This window comes from Mercenaria mercenaria, chromosome 14 (assembly GCF_021730395.1).
Source record: "Mercenaria mercenaria strain notata chromosome 14, MADL_Memer_1, whole genome shotgun sequence".
Taxonomy (NCBI): Eukaryota; Metazoa; Mollusca; class Bivalvia; order Venerida; family Veneridae; genus Mercenaria; species Mercenaria mercenaria.
The window spans coordinates 16,230,334-16,247,010 of NC_069374.1; the positions used below are offsets into that span (position 1 = coordinate 16,230,334).

General features: G+C 39.0%; 2 protein-coding genes across 2 annotated transcripts; both read right to left on the reverse strand.

Annotated features, from left to right (window-relative positions):
• Positions 1-369: 369 nt before the first annotated feature.
• On the reverse strand, positions 370-1,806 carry LOC123558561 (uncharacterized). Its single transcript, XM_045350434.2, has one exon. It carries the CDS (start codon positions 1,804-1,806, stop codon positions 370-372), a length of 1,437 nt encoding a protein of 478 aa, XP_045206369.2.
• A 580-nt stretch (positions 1,807-2,386) lies between these two features.
• LOC128548108 (uncharacterized) lies at positions 2,387-3,802 on the reverse strand. The gene has a single exon (XM_053522503.1). It carries the CDS (start codon positions 3,800-3,802, stop codon positions 2,387-2,389), a length of 1,416 nt encoding a protein of 471 aa, XP_053378478.1.
• Between the last annotated feature and the right edge of the window lie 12,875 nt (positions 3,803-16,677).

Consider the following 16,677-nt stretch of genomic DNA (forward strand, 5'->3'; position numbering starts at 1 on the left):
ACCTTCAAAGAGTTCAATGGTAAACTACTAAATGTCGTCGACGACGGTTAACAATTACAAGATAACCACTTTTTTGGCCAACAGTAACAGAAACAGCAGTAACACCGTTTGCATACACTAGCGTTTATTGGTTGATACTAAAATTAAAGAAAGCGACAGAAAGAAGTACATTTCATTAACTTCATGTTGCCATTATCATTTTATCATGTGTTTTATCTTGATATTGATTAACTCATTTGACCCGGAGACATTCTTGCCCCAGATCTTGCATTCGCAAAACCTGTGCAGAAAATGTCTTCGAGCCCTCTGACTCTTCGTGTCAAGTGGGATAGAATCGAACCCGAAAAAATCGATTGTCATTTTCTTTCGTTATGCTGCAAATGGAAAGAGTCCTAAGTATTTGCACAGAATGTTTCTCGCTCCGTTGATGTCTCGATGTGTTTTGTAATTGCAACTTTCACAAATAAACGTTTCCTTTCCGCCGAGTTTGTTGTTCTTCACACCGCAATTACCACAGGTCTTGGAAGTGTAACGTTCGTCTTGAGCGATCGCTTCGCAGTCCGTGCCACGAACTCTGTGTAACAGTCTCTGTCGGAATCTGAAATGTTGCCAACAGAGCAAGTCCCTGTTAGCGCTTTTGGCAAGATGGTTCGGTCTGTCTTTTCTCACGATGGACGAAACCGATATCTTGCCAAGAACGACCAGTTTGTAATTCTTGACCAGATACGAGCACAATTTCAAGTGCACGTCGTCGACGTACGTTTTCAATTTCAGGTGCAGCTTCTTCAGTTGTCCGATTCTGTCTCGTATAGCTTGCGTCTGCTTTTTCTTTTGAGCGTACGCCAAGAGACGATGAACTTGGTCGATCTTCTCGTGATACTTGTGAATGACCTCTTTCTTGTCTGCCTCGGGTCCTATTTGAAATGCCTTTATATTGCTAGGATCGTAACACGTGGCGAACGTCCTGCCTCCCGGATCGATGGAACATATCGAGTCCGAACTGTGCACTTGTATCCTTCGCGTGTATTTCGGATCGCACGGAATCTGCAGTACGAATTTCCCATTCGGACGTTTGCATACCTTCATGTCGTGGCTCAAAGGCGGTATATTAGATACTTTTTTCGAAAGTCGGAGAAACCTTTCTTTCCAGTCTTTCATAGATTTCGAGAAGTTAGCTGGCATCAAAGCTATTCTCGACTGCCGAAGTCGTTCGTCTGGTATGTCTTTTTCCGTTAGTAGCCTGACAAACAATTTCTGCACTTCGAACGATCCTTCGCGTAACATAGCAGTGTCTTTGTTTCTGAGATCGACCTTTGTTTTCTTCTGATTGGTTTGAGCAGACTTGTACATGGTGCAAAAGTTCTTACAGGCGGTCAACTTGATAGAGGACATCTTGTTGTCGAAAAACCAGTCGTCTCCTGGAAGTCTGTACTCGGCCGGAACGTCTGTTGAATTTGTTTTGGTAACAACTCTTTGCAAGTCGAACTGCTTAGGTTTGAAGTCTTTCTCCTTCACTAGGTAATTGCTCCAGTTGTAAGCGTGGTTGCTCACTTTGAGCATCTGATTCAACGTTCGCTTTTGCTTAGAAGTCGGACGAATGCCGACAGAATATGTACACATGAACTTGTCATCCGTCTTAGCACACTTGGTTTTCAAATTCAGATCGGAGTAATGTGTTGGGCTTGCCGACGAGACGTCACAGTTCAATTCCAGCATTCTCACCTTGTCAATCCAGGACTTGAAAGTTTCTTGTCCGTTGACAAACGCGGCTTTCCACAAAGTAATCTGTTCACGTTTTCTTTTCATTTTACAGTGTCGAGTAAACTGAAGTACACCAAGTTTTATAATGAGTAAGAAAACATGATTTCCCTTTAATACTTTTTTTTCATCAAAAGTTTCACTAATGCTTGTTCCGACAGAAACGAGAAAAGTCGTCGTGCGGGTCGAATGTGTTAAAGAAAGACTCATTATCAAGATATACTGCCTCAATTTTGATACAGTTAGACAAAAACATGGTGTCGGAAAAGTGGTTATTTCTCCATGAGAACGGCTGATTTTTGTTGTCAAATTGCAGATATTTACTCAGAACATTTCAATCTATGAAATTAGCCAAAAAAAATCCCAATTTTGTCAAAATCGAGTTTTTAATCTTTGTTTCCCGGTGAAAATTTTTCACGTATTAAATTAAACTAGAAGTTAGGGAAAAAATTGTCAGAATGAAAACAACAGATATGAGGTCTTTACATAACTCATTTGACCCGAACACATTCTTGCCCCAGATCTTGCATTAGCAAAACCTGTGCAGAAAATGTATTCGAGCCCTCTGACTCTTTGAGTCAAGTGGGATAGAATCGAACCCGAAAAAATCGATTGTCAGTTTCTTTCGTTATGCTGCGAATGGAAAAAGTTTCAAGTATTTGCACAGAATGTTTCTCGCTCCGTTGACGTCTCGATGAGTTTTGTAATTGCAACACTCACAAGTAAACGTTTCCTTTCCACCAAGTTTGTTGTTCTTCACACCGCAATTACCACAGGTCTTGGAAGTGTAACGTTCGTCTTGAGCGACCGCTTCGCAATCCGTGCCACGGACTCTGTGTAACAGTCTCTGTCGGAATCTGTAGTGCTGCCAACAGAGCAAGTCCCTGTTAGCTCTTTTGGCAAGATGGTTCGGTCTGTCTTTTCTCACGATGGACGAAACCGATATCTTGCCAAGAACGACCAGTTTGTAATTCCTGACCAGGTACGAGCACAGTTTCAAGTGCACGTCGTCGACGTACGTTTTCAATTTCAGGTGCAGCTTTTTCAGTTGTCCGATTCTGTCTTGTACGGCTTGCGTCTGCTTTTTCTTTTGAGCGTACGCCAAGAGACGATGAACTTCGTCGATCTTCTCGTGATACTTGTGAATGACCTCTTTCTTGTCTGCCTCGGGTCCGATCTGAAATGTCTTTATATTGCTAGGATCGTAACAAGTGGCAAACGTCCTGCCTCCCGGATCGATGGAACATATCGAGTCAGAAGTGTGCACTTGTATCCTTCGCGTGTATTTCGGATCGCAAGGAATCTGAAGTACGAATTTTCCGTTCGGACGTTTACATACTTTCATATCGTGACTCAAGGGAGGTATCTTAGATACATTTTTCGAAAGTCGGAGAAACCTTTCTTTCCAGTCTTTCATAGATTTCGAGAAGTTAGCTGGCATCAAAGCTATTCTCGATTGGCGAAGTCGTTCGTCTGGTATGTCTTTTTCCGTTAGCAACCTGACAAACAATTTCTGCACTTCGAACGATCCTTCGCGTAACATAGCAATGTCTTTGTTTCTGAGATCGACTTTTGTTTTCTTCTGATTGGTTTGAGCAGACTTGTACATGGTGCAAAAGTTCTTACAGGCGGTCAACTTGATAGAGGACATCTTGTTGTCGAAAAACCAGTCGTCTCCTGGAAGTCTGTACTCAGCCGGAACGTCTGTTGAATTTGTTTTAGTAACAACTCTTTGCAAGTCGAACTGCTTAGGTTTGAAGTCTTTCTCCTTCACTAGGTAATTGCTCCAGTTGTAAGCGTGGTTGCTCACTTTGAGCATCTGATTCAACGTTCGCTTCTGCTTTGACGTAGGTCGAATACCGACAGAAAATGTACACATAAACTTGTCTTCCATTCTTGCACACTTGCTTTTTAAATTCAGATCCGAGTAATGAGTCGAGCTTGCAGACGAGACGTCACAGTTCAATTCCAGCATTCGTGCTTTGTCAATCCATGACTTGAACGTTTCCCGTCCATTGACGAATGCGGCTTTCCACAAAGTCATCTGTTCTCGTTTTCTTTTAAATTTTTGAAGTGAGGGAAAAACCCGAATTTGTAAAAGTTTTAACTAAATTTGGAAAAAAATTTTGATTTCCCTTTTAATAATTTTTTTTCATCCAAAAGGTTCACAAATTTGCTTTTTTCCGACAAAAACGAAAAAAGTCTTTAAATGCGGGTCAAATTGTTTTTAAAGCTTTATTGGTAAAAAGTTTTTCAATCTCCGTTCATGGTTGCGGGTTTTTTCCGACCCCATTATTCTTAAAGAGGCCAAATTTTTTCCAAATTCGTGATCCCAAATTGTATGGTTGCGTCGTCCAACAAAAAAATTTGCCATTCCTCTCTTTTTTTTGGAATTTGGCTTTCCAATCCCAACCCAAATGTCCGAAACCCAGGCGCGGGCCTCTAAAATTTGCATGTATTGAGAGGTTCCACAAAAGCAAAAAATGATATTGTTTTCACATACCTGCGTTTGTGAAACATTTTCCCAGTAAAACATTGGTTTTTCCCCATGGAAACGTTTTAAAAATTTGGGAGTATTACTTTTTGTAATTTTCATCATTGTATCTAAACTTGTTCAAATTGCTCTTTAACTTTTGAAAGGTTTCCGTATAAGTTAAAAGGAAAACACAAGAGATAGACATCTAATTACTTTATAAAAAATTTTTTTCAAGTTTGGAAAATTTTCTAATTTCGAGGGACCCCAAAAATTTCAAAAACATGAGGTCACTTGTACACCCTCAAGTTACGAAAAGTCCCCTTTTTTAATTTTTTTTTGGGCATAATTTTAAAAACCCAAACCCATTCGAGTTTTCTTTCTCTTTTTTCACATTTAAATATTTTTTTAATTCCCAATCATAAATTTGAATTCGTCGAAAATCCAAAACGTTTTTCGGTATAGGAATTCCGAATAAAACCCAGAGTAACGACTCTTGCCAGAGCTTTGATTTGATTCCGGTTCATCGCTGTCGATTACCATCATATTATACGTTGTTTTTAAACCCAAAGACTCTTCGTCCCCGCAAACTTTTAGCTGAAATGTGCACATGAGTTTGGTCTTCGATTTTCCCCCACGGCTCTTTGATTTTTTTTTCCTTTACTAAAAAGTTCCGTGTTTTGAAGAAATTTTGTTTGGAAAAAATTTCGTCCGAATAAGGGAAGAGACATTTATTTTTGATATTTAAATTTTTTTCCATCCCTTTTTTTAAGTTTTTTTAATTTAAAAAACTTTTTTTTTTTTGTTTAACACTTACTCTTTCCAAAATTTAAAAAATTGAGAGGGAAACATGCGGTTGAAAATGTTTAGTAGTACGAAAGCTTGGAAATGAAAAATAATTCCTTTGTCTTCTTTCCTTTGCAATCTAGGGTTTTAACTTGGGAAATTTTTGTCCCTTTTCGATTTTTCAATTGACAATTTCTCTATTTCAGTTTATTCTTTTCGGCAAAATTTTGTTTGTTTGGACAAGAAAAGTTTTTAAAAAAATTTACTTCGTCGTAAAATATAAACTTCAAATCTGCTTCAATTTCGTTTCAAAAAAACATTGTTAAAATACCCAATATTGAAAACAAGGAAACTTGTTTTTTTGAAAGTCGCCCTTTTTTGTTGGTTCAGAACGTATTTTTCGTGTTTGTAATGAGTTCATTTTCAAGTAGATGATATCACCAAATGACCAGTTCAGAAGTCTTTTTAGCATGACGAGAGATTCGTCAAATTTTTCCATGATGAGAACAAGCAGAAACTGTGAGTTCAATTGATCTAGGTATTTCCTTATTTGAATTTATTTTTGTTCAATGTCGTGTTGCACACCCAAAATCTTGCACCATAAGAATTCTCGTGTGAGAGAAAAATGCTCTATCGTACTTGACTGATAGTTTACCAGATTGGGGGCGTGATGAAATTGGCATGCGGTACTCTCTTCAGGTAGCCTACACCAAAAACGTCTCGGTAATATATCTGCTGAAGTAATTGAACACTTATCATTCTCACCATCATTGTCACGAACACATTCCAATTGTACACTGAATCTCTTCGTAGTAAGCTGTCAAACCAATTGCTTCTGATACAGTGTGACAATGCAAAGATACTCATATCAATTGTTTCGACCTGGCTTTCAGTGGGAATTTCTCTGTGCGCTCTATTGAGATAGTTTCCCTGACTTCTCGGTACATAGAATATTCAAGCTATGTTCTCATACCGAATCGAAAAAGCAAATGTCTGCACCAGTAGTCATCCTGCCTTGCATACTTCAGACAAGCGGCAACATGAGTTTGTAACGTTGTAATGATTGCGTGTAGAATTTCCAGTAGGTAGCGTTGTCTGTACTGCAAGTTTGTCTACAGCAGTATTGTCTACAAACACAACGAATGTTTTATAGAAGGTGAAAACGATACAATCATCACTATACGAATAAGGAGTAATCCTGAAAAGAGAATAAACAGTTTCGTTATTATCGGGTTATAAAGTCATTACCACTCATAAATTCATGTTGAAAAAGTAAGGTACTTACCATAGGAACAATTTTTAGAGCAAGATGTTGTTCTGTTTACCATTTGTCCGTCATGTCTTTTTTCTTCGGGTTGTACTACGTTTGCTCTGTATATCATATTTAATCATAACTCCGATCCCTTTCTTATGAAAGTCTGATTGAATTTTGCTCTTTCGTTCCTTTTTTTTTTTAAACTGTCCGATTTTTCTAACCCGGACATCTTTACATCATTTTTATTCAATTCCAAAGCTCACTACAACTCTAGCAACGGATTATATAAACTGTGAGGGGAATCCCCTATGAGTAATCCGTTGTCTTTGACCAACGTCCTTGCTTGACTGAGATATATGAGACATACATATGTGTTTTGTCTTGTTCAATGGAGACACTTCATCCTGTTCGTTCTTTTTAACACATTAGAGAAGCGACTGAGATATATTGAGACACTACTTGTGATTTGAATGATGTCCGATGCTTGTGCACTTGAGACGTCATGCCTGTTCGCTCTTTTTAACAATTAAGAACTCGTAAGGTAGTAATCAAACTGTTCTGTCCGATTATAAACTTGCTAAAACATCAACTCATCAAAATTCTATTCTAACTACTCAACAACGTCTAGAGACCAATGTGGCCAATGGGCGAGGGAACTGTAGGTTAGACAAGATAGTAGACACAGTGTGTTTTGACCTACGTTTGAGATGTGGATAGACATGTAGAGGTCCATTGGTCCCAGTTTATCAGTTAACGACGATATCATTGTAGACTGCATGAGAGAGATATGCTTGACTGAGATAAATGAGTCACTGATTTTGAACGAGCATCCGATCTCGTACAATTGAGACACTTCGTGCTAAGATGATGTGCTTGCTTGACTGAGATATATGAGACACTACATGTACTTTGAACGAATGTTGCTCTTGATGCATCTGGTCATTGATGAAGGGCCAGGATATAATTTGTACAAGATCAATTTTTGAAACTGGATGAGTAAGCTTTATTTAGCCTTTGTTAATCACATTAATTACATACCGTTACTTTTACTAAAGGCTAATTATCAACTAGCTTTATGTTTTTTCACAACATGTATCAGGGGCATTACAACTGTCTAACATTGGAAAATTAATGGCATTCACCTACAGTCTGAACATTTTTCCAAAACGAAATCGGCTTTGGTGGTGTCTGGTCCCAGTGTATGGCTTAGGAAATTAGGTAGGTTAGTTTAAGGGCTTGTCCTGGTTTACAACCCTATGTAACCATCTTGTTTTACACAATATGAGGGCTATTGGACTGATCAACCTAGAGGCAAATTACTGTGACAATCAGTCTTGTTCGCTCAAACTACAACAAGGCAAATTTTCAAGTTTACTGTACTTTTATGCGGTTAAGAAGTTCATCGCTGGCATAACATGTCCACCGATACACTTTGGCATTTCCGTCTAGGCGACTTTCGGTTGAACCGCAATGGTGGCATCGTCTGTAATTCTGCTTTGCATCTACTCTGTGGCTAAATCAATCAACAATGCCATGATCTGCAAATGATAAGACAAAAGTGGCATTGAAGACATCCAGTTTGCCCTCTTATTTTCTTAGAACAAAGTTTACGAAATTTTCGTCTTTCCATGTTTCCTTCACGAGCAAAATAATAGTCTAGTATAACAAGTAGAATCTAGTATCATACTTGACACAACAATATCAAAGTTCACCACTGGATTCCGACAAGTCCAACTAACGAACTGTTTGTGATATTGCTCCAATTATGGTTACCCCCCCACATCCCCCTCACTTTAGCAGAAATCCGTCAAGTCTCTCGTAGGTACTATTCATGACCTTCCCCGAGCGACAATATCTTCTCTTCTTTATGTATATATCGTTGGCGTTAAACAGCATGTACGGAGAGTTTGACCTCCACGTCTCAGTGTTTTCGATGCTGACAAAACTTTCAATTCACCTTCATCTCTGGAAATTATAAGCTGTATGATAGGTTTGTAAGCGTGTTGACAGTGAATGATTGCATTCGATAGAATGAAGCTCGATGGTCTATTTTCCTCTGGTACTGTACCGAACAACCGCGTAACTTTTTCAATCAATCTGCTTTCTGATTGGTTAATACAAAGTAGGCGTGGTTTAAATGCGACATTCTGATTGGTCAAAACATTTTAGAGCTAGCATATGGCGTGCGCGGGATGGTCTATCTCACTCTGCATTCTTGTATCAAAAGATAACAGAGCAAAGCTGCAAATTTACATAGCACATTCAAGACGAAGAGACCGTCACAAGCAATGGAAACATATTGTTGTATACAAACGAAGAGGCCTTATTAAAGACAGCTCAGAACCTTGATCGAAAACATCGATACGTCGTTACTTCATCAACTTGGGATCGGACGAGGGATCCTTCCTTGTTCAAGAGTAGCACTGTCGGCGCTATCCAAACTGAACTTGGTGGAAAACGAGATCAGAGAGGCAACGAATACAAAGATATCGGACATCCTTTTCGGCTGCGAGTTTCTCTTGGTAAAAACCAAGGCTTGCTGATGGATGAAATGGTAAGTGAGAGGACTACTTTCGACAATTTGAACTAGAATCTTTGTACTTGTTTTTGTTTTAGCTGATGAGTGATTGACTTTTTTGAACACTATAACCATGTAACATTTTTACAGTACATATTTTTAAACCTGCGAAACATTCGTGTTTTTTCTTATTTGCTTTCAGACAATAGTGACAGAGCAACAGAGCAGAAAAGTTGCTTCCGACAGATATCATCGCAATAGACTAGTCTGATTGTAGAAGCAAGAAGAAGATGATGATCTACCGAGATATATTAGTCCGACTTTACATGAGAACACTACATGTACTAATTGAAGTCTAAACCGTCCCGTAAAGCCATCAAAAGACTGCATAGGCTGAAACCGTATAGCGGAAAGCGTACATCAAGGCCTACATCAACGTGTTACAAGTGCAAGCAGCACAAGCAGCAACAATTGGTCAGAACGGCTTTGGCGAAAAGATGATGGAAAATGAGATGCTGTGGCTCCATCAGAGAGAACTCACAAAGCTATAGCCAGAGGCAAGGGACGAACTGTTATTATGCATTATATGTCTGTCAGCCGAGAAAAGTCACACACACAAGTGCTTGGACGGACACACCTTTTGCAACACTGTTCACATAAGATAAAGCAAAGGATAAGTGCTTCATTTTGCAAGACAAAAGTAAAATCGTGTGCAAAAATGAGACAGTGCAGACTAAAGTGACGTGACAGATGCTATTCATTCTTGTCCTTATCATGATGGCAATTAAAATGCTAACATATCACTTTGCTTAGTTTTTACTCAATTCTGAAAATTCCAGTTTATACCACTAATCTCTACACCTTATCATGAAACTATGGCATCTCATAACTTACGACTTCATAATTTGATCCAGAGTAGACAATTGAACATCAGTTTGAAATACAAAAAAAGATGTTCGCGACATTTGTAATGCTTAAACCAAAGGACTCGTTTGTACAAAGTCGCTGTTTTGTCATAGTAAAAAGACGAAGGAGCCTTTTATACGTATACATTCACAAATGGGATCCTTTATTGCTTTTTGCTTTATAATTATATCAAGTCTATTAGGAAATAGCTTGTCTTAATTAAGGCATCTTGTGCTGTCTTCAGCATGTAACAAAGATCGTGGCCATTCTCCAGTATGAATTGACATTTCGTTTTTCAATCATAAGCTAATCAGACATCGGCCTGAGGGTACGAGCACGACGTATTCGTTCAGCATCGCAATATCACCTTTAGAAAAAAGTACAGTTACCAAATTTTCCGTGGCACTCTGCATTTAACGGGCCTTGCCACCGTCATGTTTCCAAGTATCACAATCGAGAAATCAATGTAGTTGCTTACTAAATGACAGTTACATTGAGATTCACACGAATGTTATAAACTGGACCCTGGCTGCATTACAGCAGGTGGGGGGGGGGGGGGGGATAGAGTGCCAAATGATAGAAGAAACAGAGGGAGAAGTAGTGGTTTCGAATTTTGAACGATCAGTATCACTGCCAGAACATTGTCATGCTTGACCCCACACCTATCACTACACTCGGATGAAAGGCTGCTGTTCAAAGTGGAGAAAGCGAGCGTCTCAATAGAGAAGTGAAGCTCTTCCAATGAACGTGGAAACGCACATGTTCTATCTGACAGACAATCATAGCAAAGATGGGCCAAGAAAATCCCTGTAACTATCGTCATTGCCTACTGAGCACAGAGTCGGGCTTTATGCCATCATTAACGCTTTGACCCACGCTGATCGTTTGAATGGGCCAAAATAGCGTCAGTGTTGTGCAAAGAAGTAAGACAGAGGACAGAGGAAGAAGTAGTAGCCAAATTCGCATTCAATTGACCCAAGAACGGTATATTCGCAAGACATTATTGCTGCCAGTCCCCGAACACCTTCCGCAACACTTGGACGAAAGGGCTGTTAGTAGGGATAGCGAGCCATCTCAATAGAGAAGTAGCCTTCCTAAAAACGTGGCGCGCTGACTATGCATGAAATGCCTAAAATCAATCCCCGCGATTACGGCAAACTAATTCCCCGCACCGGCTTCACATTGCTACCAAGTGCGGAGACTCGGGCCGAAGCCAGCATTGACAGTTTACCCGCGCCGATCTATGAAAAGTCAATCAGAACGAGAACTTTCGGTGCCGTTCGGTCCATTAGTGATTGATTTTGATTGTTTTGAAAATAAGAATAAAGAGATTTTGTGTTTGCAAAGTTTTTAAATTTCAACATGACATACACCTGAGTCGGGCTTAAAAATTAAGTTACTTTGTATACTAGGATGGCGTTGCAAAGCTTGTCATAAGTCGCACCCTTTGGCATACAGAGCTGGTTTGTATACCCGATCTAGGCAATCTTGTAGCGGACATCAAAAGACCAGATCCTGTCCACTAGACGGGGAGAATTCCTACTTTACCAAACATGTAACGCCCTCGGTGATGGCCAAAGGCGGTTCCTTATGCTACTGCACATCACCCTAACCAAGCATAAAGTTGTCTAACACAACCACCATACCTTTGGCTGTCCTTTTTTTTTGTTTTGCTAAACTTAGCCTCAACCTAGCGATATCGTTGCACGTTCGGTCCATTAGCATTATACTCTTTTGATTTTTGGTTTTTTTTTGAAGAGCACGAGTAAGAGAGATAAAGGTTGCATCGTATTAATGTGCAGACAGTTAAAATGCCAAATAAGCTGTCACTACTTGATACAACATTGAATTTTGAAGCATTGATTTTTTTTCAATTACAAGTAAGGAGCTTATGTTTGGCCCAAGTTCATAAATTTTTGATGTCACTTATGTTATCATTTAGCCAGTGTGAGCAGCCAGAGATCGTTTTCTTGATTAGCTAGAACAAGTAGGGGGGGGGAGAGATATGAAAACGCCCCTTGCCGTACCTCCACCACCAAAGAAAAAAAGTGACAAAGCCCTGTGAAGAGAAACACATTCCAATAAGCTACAATAAAGTTGTGCACAACTTTAGATCTTAACAAACTAACATCTAAGACATAATTATCATATCTAAACATCTTAATCACTATTCTTAACAAGGTTGACAAAGGGCCCGGCGGCTCGCGGTTCTAAAAAAACAACTTTGTCATTTGCTCCTACATGCAAAAAAAGCCTGGAAGGAAAAAAATGTGTTCGGGTTGGGGGGGGCTATCGCCATTTTCCTGGTGCGATCTGCAAAAGCACTGAACGATCACAGGTGACCATTCAACCGTCAATATCGGAAAGCAGCATCACATGATGCAAACTCAAACAGAGACACCAGACGACCCTCGAAGAGTACAGTATACAACTCGCGTTGTCAATTTCAATCAAGAGAGAACCCAGCTATTTTAAGCTGAAAGATATTCGCCACTATTGCGGGGACAGGAGCTCAACGTCTTCCCGTTGTCGGTTTAGCGAGTCTCCTCCCCTAAGAGGATTTACGACCGAACACGACATTTCAATTGATCGAAACCCCGGTCAAGTCTAGCGAACCAAGACTATGGCATCGCTATCCAATGTGCGTTGCCATACTTACGACCTAACCAAGTCCTAACAATATGCATTTCGAGAGCGACGCACTTTACCCATAGTACTCAACCTCCAGGCATTCTTCACTGTCTTGTACTGCACCATAACCACAATAACACTTTCAAATCCATACTTGCACAATTTAAACACAAGAAAAAATAAAAAAAAAACTGACGCGGAAACACCTTGAAATATTGGTTAAATCCGCCCGACCACTGAACAACTGAGCTTGTGTCAGCCGCTTTTAAAGGCTCGCCTGCCGAAAATAACAACTGTGAACGTCACGAACGGATTTGATTGGCTGATAGCTTTAAAATTAGTTTTGTCCCTCAGGACAGTCTACACAAAAAGTAACTAGCCAATCAGCGTCGATCATTTTTCCTCAGATTTAAGTGGTCACCAAAAAAAATAGAACCCCCAAAATTTTTTTTGTACAGCCTCGAGAGCAGACGTGTTTTTTTTGCCCTTGCTCTCGCTAGTTGTGTGACAACATGAATGGTTTGATCTGGCGCAAAGACTGCCATCGTCCTAGGCCCAAAGTATGTTCACAGTACTTGAAATGGCCAAATGCCAATTTTCTTAAATACTTTAAAAACAACATGTATGGACCATATTAGAAGATCTGTCCTCTCCCACATTAGACAGATTACGTATAGTGTCCACTGATGCTTGTTTGACCAAACATGAAATCCTACATATAATGTATAACTCTCCAAGATGGGCTGTTCTGGAAAGTTGTCCGTACATACAAGCAACAATGCTTTGACATTCCTAAAGCATCAGTCACGTTGTAATAGGACAAAATCATATCTGACTAGGTCGCTCCTTTAGCTGCCACACGGTAAAAAGGGGCGGAAAATGAAGGGCGGTCATGTCTCCCTTGACCAAGGTAAAGGGCATACAAGGATACAATTGCTTTGACATTCAGGAGAGAGTTTCTCCACACACAAGATCGCTTTGCCCTAGTACTACTATAACTATGAGCAGCAGCATTGCTAGTAATACCATAAAACCTTGAATGTCTATCAAGGAATACAATGCTTTGACATTCCTAATGTATCATCACGTTAGATGATATGAGGACAAAATCATATCTGACTAAGGACGCTTGAGATGCACAAGTTTCGGATTACGAGTACAAAAAGGGGCGTCATGTTCTCCTGTTGTGAAAAAACTTGACGACGTATGAAATTGTCTCAAGCATACAGTATTGACCAAGTAGTTAAAGGGCATACAAGGATACACTTGCTTTGACATTCAGGAGCAAGTTTCTCCTATCAGATCCCTAAAGGCTGGGTTTCGAAATTGCATTACATTTGACATTTCCAATGTATCAATCATGTTGTAAAAGGAAGGACAAAATCATACTGAACCAATCATGTATCAGCATGACTGTTTTTTTGTCAAATTTGTTCTGTTATGCAAAGGCAATGGGGCATACAACGATACAATTAACTTTACATCCAGAGAAGTTTCTCCTACCAATGCTAACGACTATGGGTGGGGGGGGGGCGTACGTTTGATGAAAACAATGTAGTAGAAAATGTTCAACATCAAGTAGCATCGTGTTGTTTTATCCTACTGAGGGGAAATTAGGAGAAAAGCATAGTGACCTTTTGCATTGAAGGCAATTTCAGGGATTTGTAGGAGAAAAACATGCATTGGGACAAAATTCCATTATCATGTTGTTTTTTTTCCTACGATTTAAGCAACAGGTATAGTGAGAAAAATAAATTACTATCCTGTGAGACGCATCAGGACAAAATTCCAAGCCATTATATAGTGTAATATGATTTCATTGCCAGATCAAACATGTTAGGGGATCGGTAGCATGGATAGACATTCGAGCCCTTCCCCGTACATCTAACTGCGGCGTCGGACAGTTAGGCAACCAAAAGTGTATTCGCACATCTCATTAGAGGAACGTCGTGCTTCCCTTTGGCGGGGCAAGAGCATATAATCCCTTCCATGAATCCTCGCAGCGTCGGGTTAATCAATTCCTCTATACCGGCTTCGCTGCCTCGCCAAATATAGAGTCGTGACATGATAACCAGCATTACACTTAACCCTTGCCGATCAGAAATCCAAACAAGGGAGGAAAAAATGCTCAACATCAGGTAAGGCGACTATGAGACAATTAATACATTCATGTAGGATTACGTTGGATGTAGGATAAATTTCAACATCATACGTTGCATCGAAAATGCATTTCAATCTCTGATATAGCCGTTATTATGGTAAGTTTGACATTCCGATATCTTGATTACTAGTCTTTACTGAATTTTGCATTACTGCTTACTGATAGTTTGATAAAAGACCATCTCTAGCGATTTTGTAATGGTTTTTACATAATGTTCAAGTTATCGCATTGAGACTAAACTTTGTAAGTTGCTATATATTTCAAAACAAGAGTACCAGAGATTTTGACTGCAATTTCGACGCAGTAGCCTGCGGTTGGATATAGAAGAGGCTCGTGACAAAGATAAAATAGACGTTCAAGAAAAATGCTCAGTCAGAAATCCGCGCAGATTTTTGTTGTTTTCAGTGTTGATATTTTGAAGGTGCATCTACCTTACTGAGTATCTCAGAAGTATAGTTAAATAGTATAACAACGTCTGCATTTTATCTTTGTCAACAGACCCTTACTTGATTCTAATTATATGTATCTCCGAGATGTGATTAGAACCACACTTGCCTACCAAGTCCACTTAATACACAAAGGGCACTACCAGCATGATGAACATGTTTACTCCACACTGGTGAATGCCAGTGTCTCATAAACATTTCATTGGGATAAGCATACTTAGCATACAACTGCACAGGTATTAATTGCGGACAGACAGACGGCTATTGGACTCATAATACAGACAACAACATTAAACTTCATCTCGGAGACCTTTATATATACCAATTACAATTTTTATATTGAAAGATAACAAACACAATAAACAACAGTGTGCCTCTTTTACGGCATAGCCAACTTGCACGACAAAGTTCATATACAAAACAAAACATGTAAATATGCGAGATTCTAACATTTCAATTGTAAAACGTCTCTCCTGTTTGCAATCAACCACCATCACAACATCTGTCTCTGCTCTAGCTACCACCTTAATAGAAAAAAATATAAGACTAAATGGCATTCAAATTTTCTAACAAAGTAATTCAATGCAAACATATGAAGCAGAAATGAAATTAATCTTGTTGAAATGAAAATCTATTTTTTTTTCATCTCTCTCAAGAAATATGCTGAGGAAAATCTATCATTGCTTGTATGACAAATTATGAACCGAAATCTGTAAACTCACTGGTCATATTTTTTTGTGCATCACAATATTTGTAAAATGAATAGCTACCTGATTTTTCTTCACAATTTGCTAGTAAAAGCCTTGTCACCCATCACTTTTCTGTTTGAATGAAACAACTATGAGACATCTTGGCCTGTGCAATTCACTGTCAGATGCACTGAAAAAACAATAAGCAAATCATTCAAAAAAATCAATGCATCTTATAATTCAATCTGTAAAAGTGCTTATGAATTTTTACACACAATGAATGAGATGGAACTTTAGTCTAGAAATATTTCTGAACATTCTGAAAGCTGACTAGTTCATATATCTTCAAACATTGTTAGATTTTCAAGTTTTCTGCCTTAAGCATAAATTCATTACAAAGTTTCAGTCTACAGCTTACACTGTGATGAAGCTGAAAAGGCATTATGTCTGCTAAAAAATTCATAAGAATTTTTGTAAAATAAATACCTGCTTTTCTATCCATAATTTACACTGTGGAACACACACCACGACATCACTTCTAGTATGCTTCACACTTCTTCAGTCTATGCTTGTAAATATTTGCAGGTCTGGACATGTTGCTCTGAAAAAAAAAATAAGCAAAAACATCATCTATCATTGATTTTTTGAAGATTCATTCAGTCAAAGTACTTATTAATTTTTATATACACAAAATGCAACAGAAACTGGTCTTATAAGATATTTAATATGTACAACTGAGCATCTAAGAGAGCTAAGGCCACTTCAAAATTCAATCACAATCAACAAACAGAGCAGTGACAGATGAAAACATTCGACTAACCTTTTTTCAGCTCCTGTAACATCGCCTCCGCCTCCATCCTATGGTAATTTTTAAACGGCAGTCATTCTGAATTGTATTTTCTCATAAAGTTTTTTGTCCGATCCTCCATCTACAACACAGTAAAATTATTTTATTTCAGAGAAATACTTGGACCGTTGAAAGCAATATTGTTACATTGTTATGTCCCGCTCCATAATGACTGAGTGATGACCGTAGCGACATTACGTGACCTCT

Bases quoted from the DNA above. Each gene is read 5' to 3' on its own strand.
- LOC123558561 (XM_045350434.2), bottom strand. From the start codon at position 1,806: ATGAAAAGAAAACGTGAACAGATTACTTTGTGGAAAGCCGCGTTTGTC.
- LOC128548108 (XM_053522503.1), bottom strand. From the start codon at position 3,802: ATGACTTTGTGGAAAGCCGCATTCGTCAATGGACGGGAAACGTTCAAG.